The sequence below is a fragment of the Arctopsyche grandis genome, chromosome 5, assembly GCF_051622035.1.
Source record: "Arctopsyche grandis isolate Sample6627 chromosome 5, ASM5162203v2, whole genome shotgun sequence".
Classification (NCBI taxonomy): Eukaryota; Metazoa; Arthropoda; class Insecta; order Trichoptera; family Hydropsychidae; genus Arctopsyche; species Arctopsyche grandis.
The window spans coordinates 29,291,974-29,304,812 of NC_135359.1; the positions used below are offsets into that span (position 1 = coordinate 29,291,974).

Genomic DNA, 12,839 nt, shown 5'->3' on the forward strand with positions numbered 1-12,839 from the left:
CTGAAATATATGGATTATTGGAAAATTTAAAATGTTTTGAAAACGTGGATAAGGAAAAGATTGGCTCAATCATGATTTTAAGTGATCCACGTTTTAAACGCATGGATGATGCAGATATCGTTTCTTTTTTTTGTTTCTCTAGAGGAAGAAAATGAGAGAAGAACACTACAAGTGGAGAAGATACCAGTCATTAGTTATTCGTCATAAAGCGGTACAGCACTAGTACTAACTACTAACGGCCACTTATCTGCTTAACTATGAGCGTTTTTCTTAATAAATAATGAGTATTAAAATTATTATAAATCAAAAATTTGTGTTGTAAATATGATATTTATGACAAAAAACAAATACTTAAATAGTATTTGTTTTTTGTACCTTTCTGTTGGAAAGAGACAAAACACGGTCGGCGGATCGCGCGTGGGCTACGGAAATTTTGTGATCACGACAGGCGAGTCGTCAGCACCCAAATTGTTAAGTGAGATTTATTCTTATTTCGGCCATTCCCAGCGGCGTGGACTAGTGATTAGCATATAATGCTTTCACTAGTCACACTAAAACTGGTCACACCCTAAAAGTGGTCACACCCTAAAAGTGGTCACACCCTAAAACTGGTCACACCCTAAAAGGTCTGTTCATACTTAACAGCACTGCACGGCTTCAGCACTGCACGACTCCGTTTCAAATATGTCATTTTATTACATTTCTATTCATATCTACCTACACGTCGCGGTCACGTCACGTTCACAGCACTTTGGCCTAGTGCAATATTGCTTACGTCGTATTGTCGAGTACTTACAATATGAATGCATACACGTGCATTCGTAGCTACGCGTCAGAATACAAGTCAGCAAAAATGTTTCGGCGTTTATCGAACGAAAAATTATGTATAATCGCGTTTTTGTTGGAAGAAGAAGCTCAAGAAGGCAATAAAAAAGCAAGGAGGCGTTATGATGTGCATCCCATGTTAAAAAATAGAAAAACCAAAGGAGCTTGTGGATGATGGACAAATTTTTTTTAAATATTTCCGTAAAAAAGTTTTTTTAAATATTTTTTTAATATTCGCGCCAACACCATGTCGAAAGATTGAACAGCTGTCAACTGTCACTATCGATAATTGGTCCAAAACAGCAAAGCGGCAGACTCATGGCACGTAATTCGCGTATATATTTCCACGATGGCCAAAAGAACGGATACGATACGTTGACGGATGTTGCTGTAAGGTATGAACAGGAAATGTCGGGTACTGCTGTAGCCTGCCGTGGCGTAAACGTGACGGTTGGTATGAATATACCCATACAAAATGTACCAAAGAATACTTTTCCTACGGCCGGATACCTGCTGAAGTCGGTACGTGCTGACTAGGTATGAACAGACCTAAAATCGGTCACGAGACAACTGATTGACCGATTTTAGGGTGTGGCCAGTTTTAGTGTGACGGGTGATCACGTGTGACCGGTTGTCCTGTGACTGGTTCACATTTGACTAGTAATCACCGAACCGAAAATATAAATTGAAAATATAAGTTGAAAATACGGTTCGGTGATTACTAGTCAAATGTGAACCTGTCACAGGACAACTGGTCGCTCTAGATCGGTCACTCGTGATCATCCGTCACGCTAAAACTGGTCACGAGAAAACTAGTCAAACGCTAAAACTGGTCACGAGAAAACTGGTCACACGCTAAAACTGGTCACGATAAAATTGGTCACACGCTAAAACTGGTCCAGAAATTAAAACTGGTCTAAGACTACTTTCGTACTCCCTAAGCCAGCCGACCGCTCTCTACCACGCTAATGTCAGACTTGTAGGAATCTCGTCGTCGTCATCGAAACCTTCGAGAATATTCCGCAACAACAAAATACATCGAGCGGAACAGCGCCAAGCATTCCAGAAAATACTACGCCTCGACGAAAGCAAATTCCCCTTGTACGCATCAACAACTAAATGCTCGTACGACCACTTCCATCAAGCATTCCAGAAAATTCTACGCCTCGACAAAAGTTCATTCCTCTTGTACGCATCAACAACTAAATGCTCGTACGACCACTTCCATCAAGCATTCCAGAAAATTTTACGCCTCGACAAAAGTGCATTCCTCTTGTACGCATCAACAACTAAATGCTCGTACGCATCAATAACCACTTCCATCAAGCGTTCCAGAAAATTCTACGCCTCGACAACAGTGCATTCCTTTCTTACGCATCAACAAACCACCACCATCGGTCAGGCGATTCCAGAAACACTATAAAAGGAGGTACAACCCAAACAACGCCAGTCGACCCACAGCAGCAAGCGTCGACACACAGCAGCAGATCAGTCAACATACAGCTCCTGACCAGCCACCACTACACTACGCGGACTTGGAAGATCAACCAGCCGGACGAGCCAGCAACACACTGCCGTATCCAGAGACCTTCCGAACATAGCCGAACACCGAGCCAGCAACACACTGCCGCATCCAGAGACCTTCTGAACATAGCTGAATGCCGAGCCACCGACACTCTACCATATCCAGAGACCGCTGAACGACATACTTTTGCCCACAAATACCATACCTTTGTACAACCATAGGCAAACAATAAAACTTTATAAAACTAGCACAACAGTGTTTCGTTAGGACGGGATACGGTCAACACACACATGTACCCCGCCTACATTGGTACTACCCCGACGTGATCTACGCAACCTTCTGATCATCCAACAGCGCTGTCAACACACATCCCTACCCCGCCTACATTGGTGACCCCATCTTTGAACTACGCAGCCTTCATAGCAGTCAACAGCGCAGTCAACACGGCAGCCCACAGTGCAGCCTCCACAACAACCAACAGCCGCCACGACAGCAGTCAACAGCGCAGTCCACATTGCAGCCCAGATCGCAGCCTACATAGCAGCCCACACCGCAGCCTACATAGCAGCCCACAGCGCAGCCTACAAAGCAGCCAACAAACGCCACGACAAGGCAACAGCCAGAAGCCTTCACGCAACCGCAAGCTTCGAGCAACCACAAGCTTCACGCAACCGCAAGCTTCAAGCAACAGCAAAACGCCTGCACAACAGCACCGTCCAGACCGACACAAACCTTCACTACCATTGTAACGACCGCAACAGTAACATGGTGTGAAAGTACATATGGACCAGCTACCAACACAACCCGCTGTTGAGTCAACCCACTCCAGCACAACCGGCGAAACAAATCGCCACTGAGCCAACTAGCTCCAACACAACACAGCCGCTGTCGAGACAACTAACTCCAGCACAACCAGCAAAACGCCTGCACAACAGCACCGTCCAGACCGACACAAACCTTCACTACCATTGTAACGACCGAAACAGTAACATGGTGTGAAAGTACATATGGACCAGCTACCAACACAACCCGCTGTTGAGTCAACCCACTCCAGCACAACCGGCGAAACAAATCGCCACTGAGCCAACTAGCTCCAACACAATACAGCCGCTGTCGAGACAACTAACTCCAGCACAATCAGCACAACGCCTGCACAACAACGCCAGTCGACCCACAACAGCAAGATCCGCTGTCGAGACAACCAACTCCAGCACAACCAACGAAGACCAGCACTCAACGCACTTCGTCAACCAACGTTCTTCACGCAAGATCCGCTGTCGAGACAACTAACTCCAGCACAACCAACGAAGACCAGCACTCAACGCACTTCGTCAACCAACGTTCTTCACGCAAGACCCGCTGCCGAGACAACTAACTCCAGCACAACCAGCAAAACAGTCACGCGAATGACTCCACGCAGAACACAGCAGCCTGCACAACAGCACCATCCAAGCCATCACAAACCTTCACTACCAACGCAGCTCGCCCAAAATAAGCAACCTGGTAGAGAACAAGACTTGGACCGGCATGCAACACAAGACCCGCTGTCGAGACAACTTTCTCCAGCACAACCGGACAAACAACGACGCCATCGAGTCAATAGACTCCAACACATCAAGATTCCCACAAAATCACACACATCGCTAACACTCACCGGAGAGCCATGTAGGAATCTCGTCGTCGTCATCGTCATCGAAACCTTCGAGAATATTCCGCAACAACAAAATACATCGAGCGGAACAGCGCCAAGCATTCCAGAAAATACTACGCCTCGACGAAAGCAAATTCCCCTTGTACGCATCAACAACTAAATGCTCGTACGACCACTTCCATCAAGCATTCCAGAAAATTCTACGCCTCGACAAAAGTGCATTCCTCTTGTACGCATCAACAACTAAATGCTCGTACGACCACTTCCATCAAGCATTCCAGAAAATTCTACGCCTCGACAAAAGTGCATTCCTCTTGTACGCATCAACAACTAAATGCTCGTACGCATCAATAACCACTTCCATCAAGCGTTCCAGAAAATTCTACGCCTCGACAACAGTGCATTCCTTTCTTACGCATCAACAAACCACCACCATCGGTCAGGCGATTCCAGAAACACTATAAAAGGAGGTACAACCCAAACAACGCCAGTCGACCCACAGCAGCAAGCGTCGACACACAGCAGCAGATCAGTCAACATACAGCTCCTGACCAGCCACCACTACACTACGCGGACTTGGAAGATCAACCAGCCGGACGAGCCAGCAACACACTGCCGTATCCAGAGACCTTCCGAACATAGCCGAACACCGAGCCAGCAACACACTGCCGCATCCAGAGACCTTCTGAACATAGCTGAATGCCGAGCCAGCGACACTCTACCATATCCAGAGACCGATGAACGACATACTTTTGCCCACAAATACCATACCTTTGTACAACCATAGGCAAACAATAAAACTTTATAAAACTAGCACAACAGTGTTTCGTTAGGCCGGGATACGGTCAACACATACCTACCCCGCCTACAGACTTACTTATCTTTTTATTGTTATTGCACCACAGCTGTCTATCATATTTTTACACCTAACCTTCAGCAGCGTCTGCCAGAATTCTTCATCCGGTTATATTTATAATTCGAATCTTTTGGCAATAGGAAGTTTATTTACCACGTCTATAACAGAACATACATGCCTGGTTACGTCTTACTTGAATGTCATATTTAGTGCTTGTTTATGTTCTGTTATCAGTACATTAGCAATTGTTGTATATGAAAAAAATTCAATGTTTTCACATGGGTCTATTTTCTTAGTAGTTTGTTCTCAATGTTCTAGAAGCGCATGGAATTTTTTTAATTAATTTCATATTTAGAACTATACCAATAGCTATATGTTTTCATTGTCATCGACATACAATGAAAATTCATTACATTTATGTTTTGTTTTATCAGTCGTGAATATCATTTACCTAGTGAATAGCCCGATGAAACATAATCGCTTGGGTATAAAATTATTATATACTCGTATAAAACTAAAAACGAGATATGGCGAGAAGGAATATTTCAATTAATGTTTAAAAAAAAAAGGCGAAATGAAAAATTGGATTTGGCGCGATGTCCGAGACCATTAGCTCATTAGACCCATATTCAGGCTATTTGGGGTGATCGGTTCGAGTCGCGACAAAGTCGTCTCGTCGAAAAGTGAATTAATCGATTTTTATCGATTCGTTCATTATGTTCGGCGAGAGTTAGGACACACACACACACACACACCCACACCCACACACACACACACAGATTACCGTATTTATATATATATGATGTTTCTTCTAAATATGTTATACGTATATAAAAGCTTCAAAGTATCTATTGAGCTATTTTTTCACACTGAAAATTTTAAGTACATAGATTTTGCTCAAAACTGCAAAAATTTTATTTTATTTCCTGGAAAACGAGTTTTACAGTCATCGATGATATATGCGGTCTGAAAATATTGACGTTTGCCACATCCACTAGGTTTAACCGTTTGCCCGCGGCCGTCTTCTATGGAAGCTTTGCGCGACAAGTCTGTAGCGCGGCTGTCTTCCATAGAATTTCTGAACTTTGCACAAGATTTTCAGCCTTATATTCGCCTATTTCATCTGTTTTAAGGTTCAAAATTGGTTGAATATATTACTGAGAGTCGAATGCCATCTATTCAATTTGCTTAAATTCATATATACCAGTCAAAATTAGTTTTTTGTGGAACCATACTGAAACCTCGTTTATGTGACGTCACGTCTGTTGAACAATGGCGACGATACGTCTCAATTGTATGAAGAATGATTATTTGACAATTAAGCCAAAACTACGAGATATATTATGCATTTTATTGTTTAAAATAATACTTTGTGTTAATTAACATATCTGGTTACTTGAGTAAATATTAAAATCTGTATTTAACCCATTTGAACCCAGAGCTCGCGTGAAAACACATGTCCCATGTGCCCAGGACTATTTTTTCGTTTATTTTCCAAAATCTTTGAGTTATTTCATGGGAAATATTTTTTATAGGATAGGGATGGATAATTAGTTGATTTTTCAACATTTTTAATTTTTTTCAAGGTGGTGTCGTGAACGACCTTTGGGGCTAATGAAACATTTTTTTTAAAATAATACAAAAACCACAATGGAGTCACATAATCAGTTATAATACTTTCTCACTGGTTATTTGTAATTTTATTGTTAAGAAATTTATAAAATTAATTTTAAAAATAACAAACACGCATCTCTTCGATAAAATGATATTTTCAAATCGCATAATATAACACACGTAGGTACATATATTGTGACATATACACATCGTCAACAAAAAAAGGGTGCACCCTTTTAAAAGAAGAAGTGTTATAAACGAGATTTTGGGTTCAAAAATCGTAAAAACAAAATACATGAAGACAAAATAATTAATTATTATGATACGGTACAAAACATTTGTCATGCAATGGAATTTCACAGTTATCACAAGCGGAAAACGTTTTATTTTTACAGTGTCCACAATTTCTCCTTTTCTGTTTGACCAATATCAAATGTCTTCCAACTTCCTTTTGATTTTGATTAACTTTGCCGGGTCTGAATGGGACCAATTGTTTTCGTTTTTGACCATAACACTTGCACAACGTCTCTGTTACCTGTCTGATAAATCCTAATTTATCAAGTTTACAACCAAAACTTTTGCTAAGAATCCAAGCGTTATTCACAGCTACATCGATGTTCCAAAACAGAATAGGCATGTACCATTTTTTCCCTCTAATACTTATGTTATAGTTAGAAATATGGTTATCCATTTGATTAACCCCACCCATATATTTATTATACATATTTATACTAAATGGTTGATTGATTTCCACCCTACTTTTTTCTTTAACCGAATGTCAGTTTCCAGGGGTGGTAATATGTATGTATATGGAATCCGGAAGTTGAGACTCGTCCCAATTATCAATTTCTTCCCGTATCTCTGCAGTAGTAAAACTGCATTCTCTGGAAAAAAATATGTGTCATTATCCCAAGGAGTCATATACGACTCCGTCGACTTTGATTTTTTTTTTCAGGAATATGAGATATGTAAACGCAATTTCTCTTATTCATATTATACAATTAGTCCTACTGTATTAGAAACATAAAGATAAATAAAAAATATGTAAAAATAAAAAAATTACGTATGTTTTCTCTTCGACATATCTGCAAGTCGAAAAGCGCTCGATGTTATTCCTTCAAAACTCCAAAAGGAAATGATTTAATTTCGTGTGACTTTCTTAAAATTCATCACCAACATCTAACCAAGCGTAACGAAAGGTTTTACGGCCGGCCTGAGTGATCCCTTTATTTTACGACGCAAAATTGTAAAATGCCGTGAATGACCGCGCTGGCATACATCGAGTAAGTTCATAACTGACCGCGTGGGTTCAAATGGGTTGAGGTCGAAAACTCGATTGCCAAATTCGCGAAAAAAGTGCGTTTGCTTTCTATCGGAATCAATTATAGTCTATGTTGACCGTCGAATCATTACTAGTAGTATTAAATCACAAAAAAAAACATACCTACTTAATATATCATAGAATTAGTTAATTAAAGGAAGATATAATCATTAAAAAAAATATTGTATTGAATATTTGGTTTCAAGACTCGTTGAAAGTAATTCAAGTGTAATGTTGTAGGTTTTGGAGCACTATGAAAACCCTCGCAATGTCGGCTCTTTGGATAAAAAGAAGAAGAACGTCGGAACAGGATTGGTAGGTGCGCCGGCTTGCGGCGACGTGATGAAACTGCAGATCGAAGTAGACGATCAGGGAAAGATCATCGACGCAAAGTTCAAAACGTTCGGGTGCGGCTCGGCCATAGCCTCCAGCTCTCTGGCCACAGTATGGGTCAAAGGAAAGACGGTTGATCAAGCGTTGAAACTCAAAAATACAGACATTGCCAAAGAGTTATCTCTTCCTCCAGTCAAATTGCACTGCTCTAGTGAGTCTCGCATTGTGTATTTCTATTAAACTATTGTACAACGTTTATTTTATTATATTAATTTTCATTTTCAGTGCTGGCCGAGGACGCTATCAAAGCGGCTCTTTCAGAATATAGGATAAAGCAGCAGATGAAGGACGAATAAGTCGACGGAGGCTGTGAAATGTCGAGTGTAGTGTGGGCCCGTGAAATTATACGATCTTATGGATATCCATGATCTAATTCAACTTGAAACATGTTTGCAATCCTTTTTTCTCTATGCGTATATTGTTATGAGTGTGTTAATAGAAGTACAAATTTCTTGTTTTTATTTATCTCTTAGAGAAAAGAATGTATTTTCAGAAAATGGCAATAAATAAAGCATTATAAAATGTACTTTTCTTTCTTTTTGTATATAAATACATTATTTACAGTAATTTTCAATCCACATTGACATTGATTAGGTATATATTTAAAAGTTCGTTCAGAATAAAATTTAAATTTATTGAAATATCTATATACAATCTGCTTTAACAAGATAATTGCTATTTTATTATTAATTGCACTTACACGATAGGTTTTTTATAGTAAATTTCAATTTTGTACTCTACTCAAAATAAAATTTATTGCATTTCGTAAAAACACAAAAACCTTTATAAAAAAAACACACATCCAAAGATCACATGTTTAATAAATTCATTCATTCACATGTTATGTATTAATTTATGTTTAATTGTTATTTTGTTTTTTTTGTGTTATATTTTTTGACCATTGTGGCGCTTTAGGAATTCCTGTTATGCCACAATGGTCTGTTTAGAATAAAATAAAATGAATAAATAAATAATAATAATTTATTTTATATTTATCCCAGTATGCATTTATTGTGACCAGAGGGTAGATTTTGGAGTAAATGATTTTAAACAAATTTCACACTTAGGCTTTTACCTGGTGTGAGTTCTTAAATGTCCCACAAGTGCATTTTTTCGAATAAATGATTTTAAACAAATGTCACATTTGTATGGTTTTATGTCAGCATGCGATTGTTTATGTCTCTCGAGGTAAGGTTTTTTAGTAAATGATTTTAGACAAATTTCACACTTGTAAGGCTTTTCCCCCGTGTGAGATCTTAAATGTACCAAAAGTGCATTTTTTTGAGTAAATGACTTTAAACAAATGTTACATTTGTGTGGTTTTATCCCAGCGTGAAATTTATTATGTCTCTCGAGGCTAGATTTTTGAGTAAATGATTTTAGACAGATTTCACACCTGTAAGGTTTTTCCGCCGTGTGAGTTCTCAAATGAATAAAAAGTGAATTTTTTTGAATAAATGATTTTAAACAAATTTTACATTTGTGTGGTTTTATCCCAGCATGCAATTTTTTATGTGTCTCGAAATTAGATTTTTGAGTAAATGATTTTAGACAGATTTCACACCTGTAAGGTTTTTCCGCCGTGTGAGTTCTCAAATGAATAAAAAGTGAATTTTTTTGAATAAATGATTTTAAACAAATTTTACATTTGTGTGGTTTTATCCCAGCATGCAATTTTTTATGTGTCTCGAGGTTAGATTTTTTAGTAAATGATTTTAGACAAATTACACACTTGTAAGGCTTTTCCCCCGTGTGAGATATCAAATGTTTCACAAGTCTATGTTTGTGAATATATGATTTTAAACAAATGTCACATTTGTATGGCTCTACCCCCGTGTGAGTTCTCAAATGATTAAAAAGTGAATCTTTTCGAATAAATGATTTTAAACAAATTTTACATTTGTGTGGTTTTATCCCAGCATGCAATTTATTATGTCTCTCGAGGCTAGATTTTCTAGTAAATAATTTTAGACAAATTTCACACTTGTAAGGCTTTTCCCCCGTGTGAGATATCAAATGTATCACAAATCTATGTTTGTGAATATATGATTTTAAACAAATGTCACATTGAAACCCCTTTTCTCCAGGATGAGATCTTTTGTGTAAAATAAGTTCAGAATCACTGGGAAATGGCTTTAAGCAAATTTCACTATCCTTTCGGTGAATTGTCGATTGTGAAGGCTCATCGTCCCATATTAGATCTTCCAAGAAAACTTCTTCAGTCTTGATGTTCAAGCTATCGCCTAACCTCAGTTGAGACGTTTCGTGGCTTCGAAAACAAGCCTTTCGAAAGCTGATCAACAATTCGAGATTGGTCTTACACGAAAGACACACCGTGTCTGGCAACCCATCGCCTCTTTTAACCTGCAGATCAAATGAAAAAAACAATAGGATTGAGCGGTGAAAAGTTGGGAGAACCAATTGGGTCCACAACAGTATTGTAATGTGGCGGCTCGCTTATACGACATGGTCGAGTTTGGTTGCCTTCCTGCGAGTGGGGACCAACCCGGCTGGGTTCGGAGAGCTGCTACCCACTCCGTCTTCAGCTGTCATATAATAAACACGTGCATTAACATGCCAGTCGTCTCATTCGTTCATCCCCTATACTGGTGACCCCCGACATCGAGCCACGCAGCCTCGATCAATTTCAACATGCCAGTCGTCTCATTCGTTCATCCCCTATACTGGTGACCCCCGACATCGAGCCACGCAGCCTCGATCAATTTCAACATGCCGCTCATCCCTGCCTCGCCGAGCCAGGCGGGGAAGCTACCCGCCGCGCCCCCATCGCCATCAACACGCGTCGCGGCCCGCGGGTGACAATAAACGAGCAGACACGGCTACCTACCTATCTACCTATCGACTGGAGTCCAGCCACAACGTCGACGACAGGTGTTTTTAAAAAATGGGGGAGCGAATGAGACGACGATCTTGACAGCTGGATGTGGAGTCATGCGCGATCCACTACACACAGAACGGTCATCCAGCACCACAAGACATACACCACCTCAGCACCATCATCATCATCAAGGCCCCGTCCGTCCCCACGAGCGTCGTCACGCCGAGACGGGCGGTAGCGCTACAACACCTCCACGAGCCACAACGACTCACAGTCCAGCTCGGAGTATCATCAACCACATCGATGCCCCTGCCGCCCCCGCCGCCCCACCAACCGACATCAGCCTCGGAAGAGCGGCGCCGCCGCAGCATCGCATCGCGCGACCATCGGACCACCCACCGTCCTGCTCGCGACGTCACCGCCCTCGAATCTACCGACCATTCAGGGCGGTACACCTATGTACACAGCGGATGACCCACGTCAACATTTTTTTTTTTCTCCCCACGTAATAATTTTTTCTCTTTGTGTAACAATAATTTTTTTCTTTTGTAAAATTTGTTTCTTTGTAATTTTGGTATCGCTGATGCTGGGGGGGGAGTGATGTGGCGGCTCGCTTATACGACATGGTCGAGTTTGGTTGCCTTCCTGCGAGTGGGGACCAACCCGGCTGGGTTCGGAGAGCTGCTACCCACTCCGTCTTCAGCTGTCATATAATAAACACGTGCATTAACATGCCAGTCGTCTCATTCGTTCATCCCCTATAGTAACCTGTAACCAGTAACCTACATAAATTTGACAGCAGGTCCGAATGCGTTGCTCCAGACGCTCTGGATGAGGATCGCCGAAGATGGAGAAGGAAGACTCGGCCGGAGCTGAACCAAGACAAAGCCTGCACTCCATCGTCCCTGTATTTTACTTATGTACAGCAACCAGACGACTTGCCTTCGCCTTGTTATTTTTTTTAGTGACACCTTTGGTCTAAATTTGGTACTACAGTATACTCTCGATTATCCAGATTGCGGATTATCCGTGCTTGAAAAAAAAAATTTTTTTCTTATGGTGCGTACGCACCAAGCCAACGAACGGCCCACAGGCCAGCTTTTAAAACCAGTAGCGTACAAAATATCGAAATAAAAATTAAATTTAAAAATTGAAATTAAATATCAAAATTAAAACTATTATTATTATATTAAAATTAAATTCAAGTATCAAAATAAAATTATAATCATTTTATTAAAATTAAAATTAATATTGAAAGTTAAAACAGAACATGCACAATTTAAATAAATTTTCGAGATTGACCTAAAATTTATTAAAACATCTTAAGTAATCCTCGACTTAAGATGTTTTGACTTACGAAGATACGCACTAAGATCGAAAAAAAATCAAAGAATTATTATTTTTACTTCCCCGTAATGCGCAGTTACTGAGAATATATCATGTATTAGTATGGGTGATCCAACGATTTTTGCTAACCCGGGGTGTTGTCGGTCACATCAAACGGATTTTTTTATTCTTCAATTGTTTCTCTCGTCGAAATAAATCAAGTAATTAAATCATTTCAGAGGTAAAATTTATCGGATAATGTGTGATTATTAATTTTATTTCGACGAAAGAAAAAAAACCTTTGACAAATCACCGACATCCGACACCGCGTTTTTTATGAATTGTTTTTTTTTTATCGATCATCCACCTGGAAATACAGTAACATCTCGTGACGACTTTAACAATATTTTTTTTCGCTCGTAAGCAGAGAAATTATAATATTTCTCTGGTTTTAAATGCGTATCGTCGTAATTCAAAACATTGTCGTCG

At 40.0% G+C, this 12,839-nt stretch overlaps 3 protein-coding genes across 3 annotated transcripts; 2 read left to right on the forward strand and 1 right to left on the reverse strand.

Annotated features, from left to right (window-relative positions):
* Window positions 1-151: 151 nt before the first annotated feature.
* LOC143912403 (iron-sulfur cluster assembly scaffold protein IscU-like) lies at window positions 152-8,993 on the forward strand. The gene is made up of 5 exons (XM_077431679.1): window positions 152-222; window positions 360-475; window positions 1,728-1,795; window positions 8,033-8,336; window positions 8,411-8,993. Exons 1-5 carry the CDS (start codon window positions 152-154, stop codon window positions 8,479-8,481), a joined length of 630 nt encoding a protein of 209 aa, XP_077287805.1. The 3' UTR covers window positions 8,482-8,993.
* On the forward strand, window positions 3,637-4,816 carry LOC143911518 (uncharacterized). The gene is made up of 2 exons (XM_077430411.1): window positions 3,637-4,217; window positions 4,306-4,816. Exon 1 carries the CDS (start codon window positions 3,757-3,759, stop codon window positions 4,159-4,161), a length of 405 nt encoding a protein of 134 aa, XP_077286537.1. The 5' UTR covers window positions 3,637-3,756; the 3' UTR covers window positions 4,162-4,217; window positions 4,306-4,816.
* LOC143911517 (uncharacterized) lies at window positions 8,989-12,077 on the reverse strand. Its single transcript, XM_077430409.1, has 2 exons — window positions 11,811-12,077; window positions 8,989-10,549 (listed from the first exon to the last, which is right to left on the reverse strand). Exons 1-2 carry the CDS (start codon window positions 11,922-11,924, stop codon window positions 9,257-9,259), a joined length of 1,407 nt encoding a protein of 468 aa, XP_077286535.1. The 5' UTR covers window positions 11,925-12,077; the 3' UTR covers window positions 8,989-9,256.
* Between the last annotated feature and the right edge of the window lie 762 nt (window positions 12,078-12,839).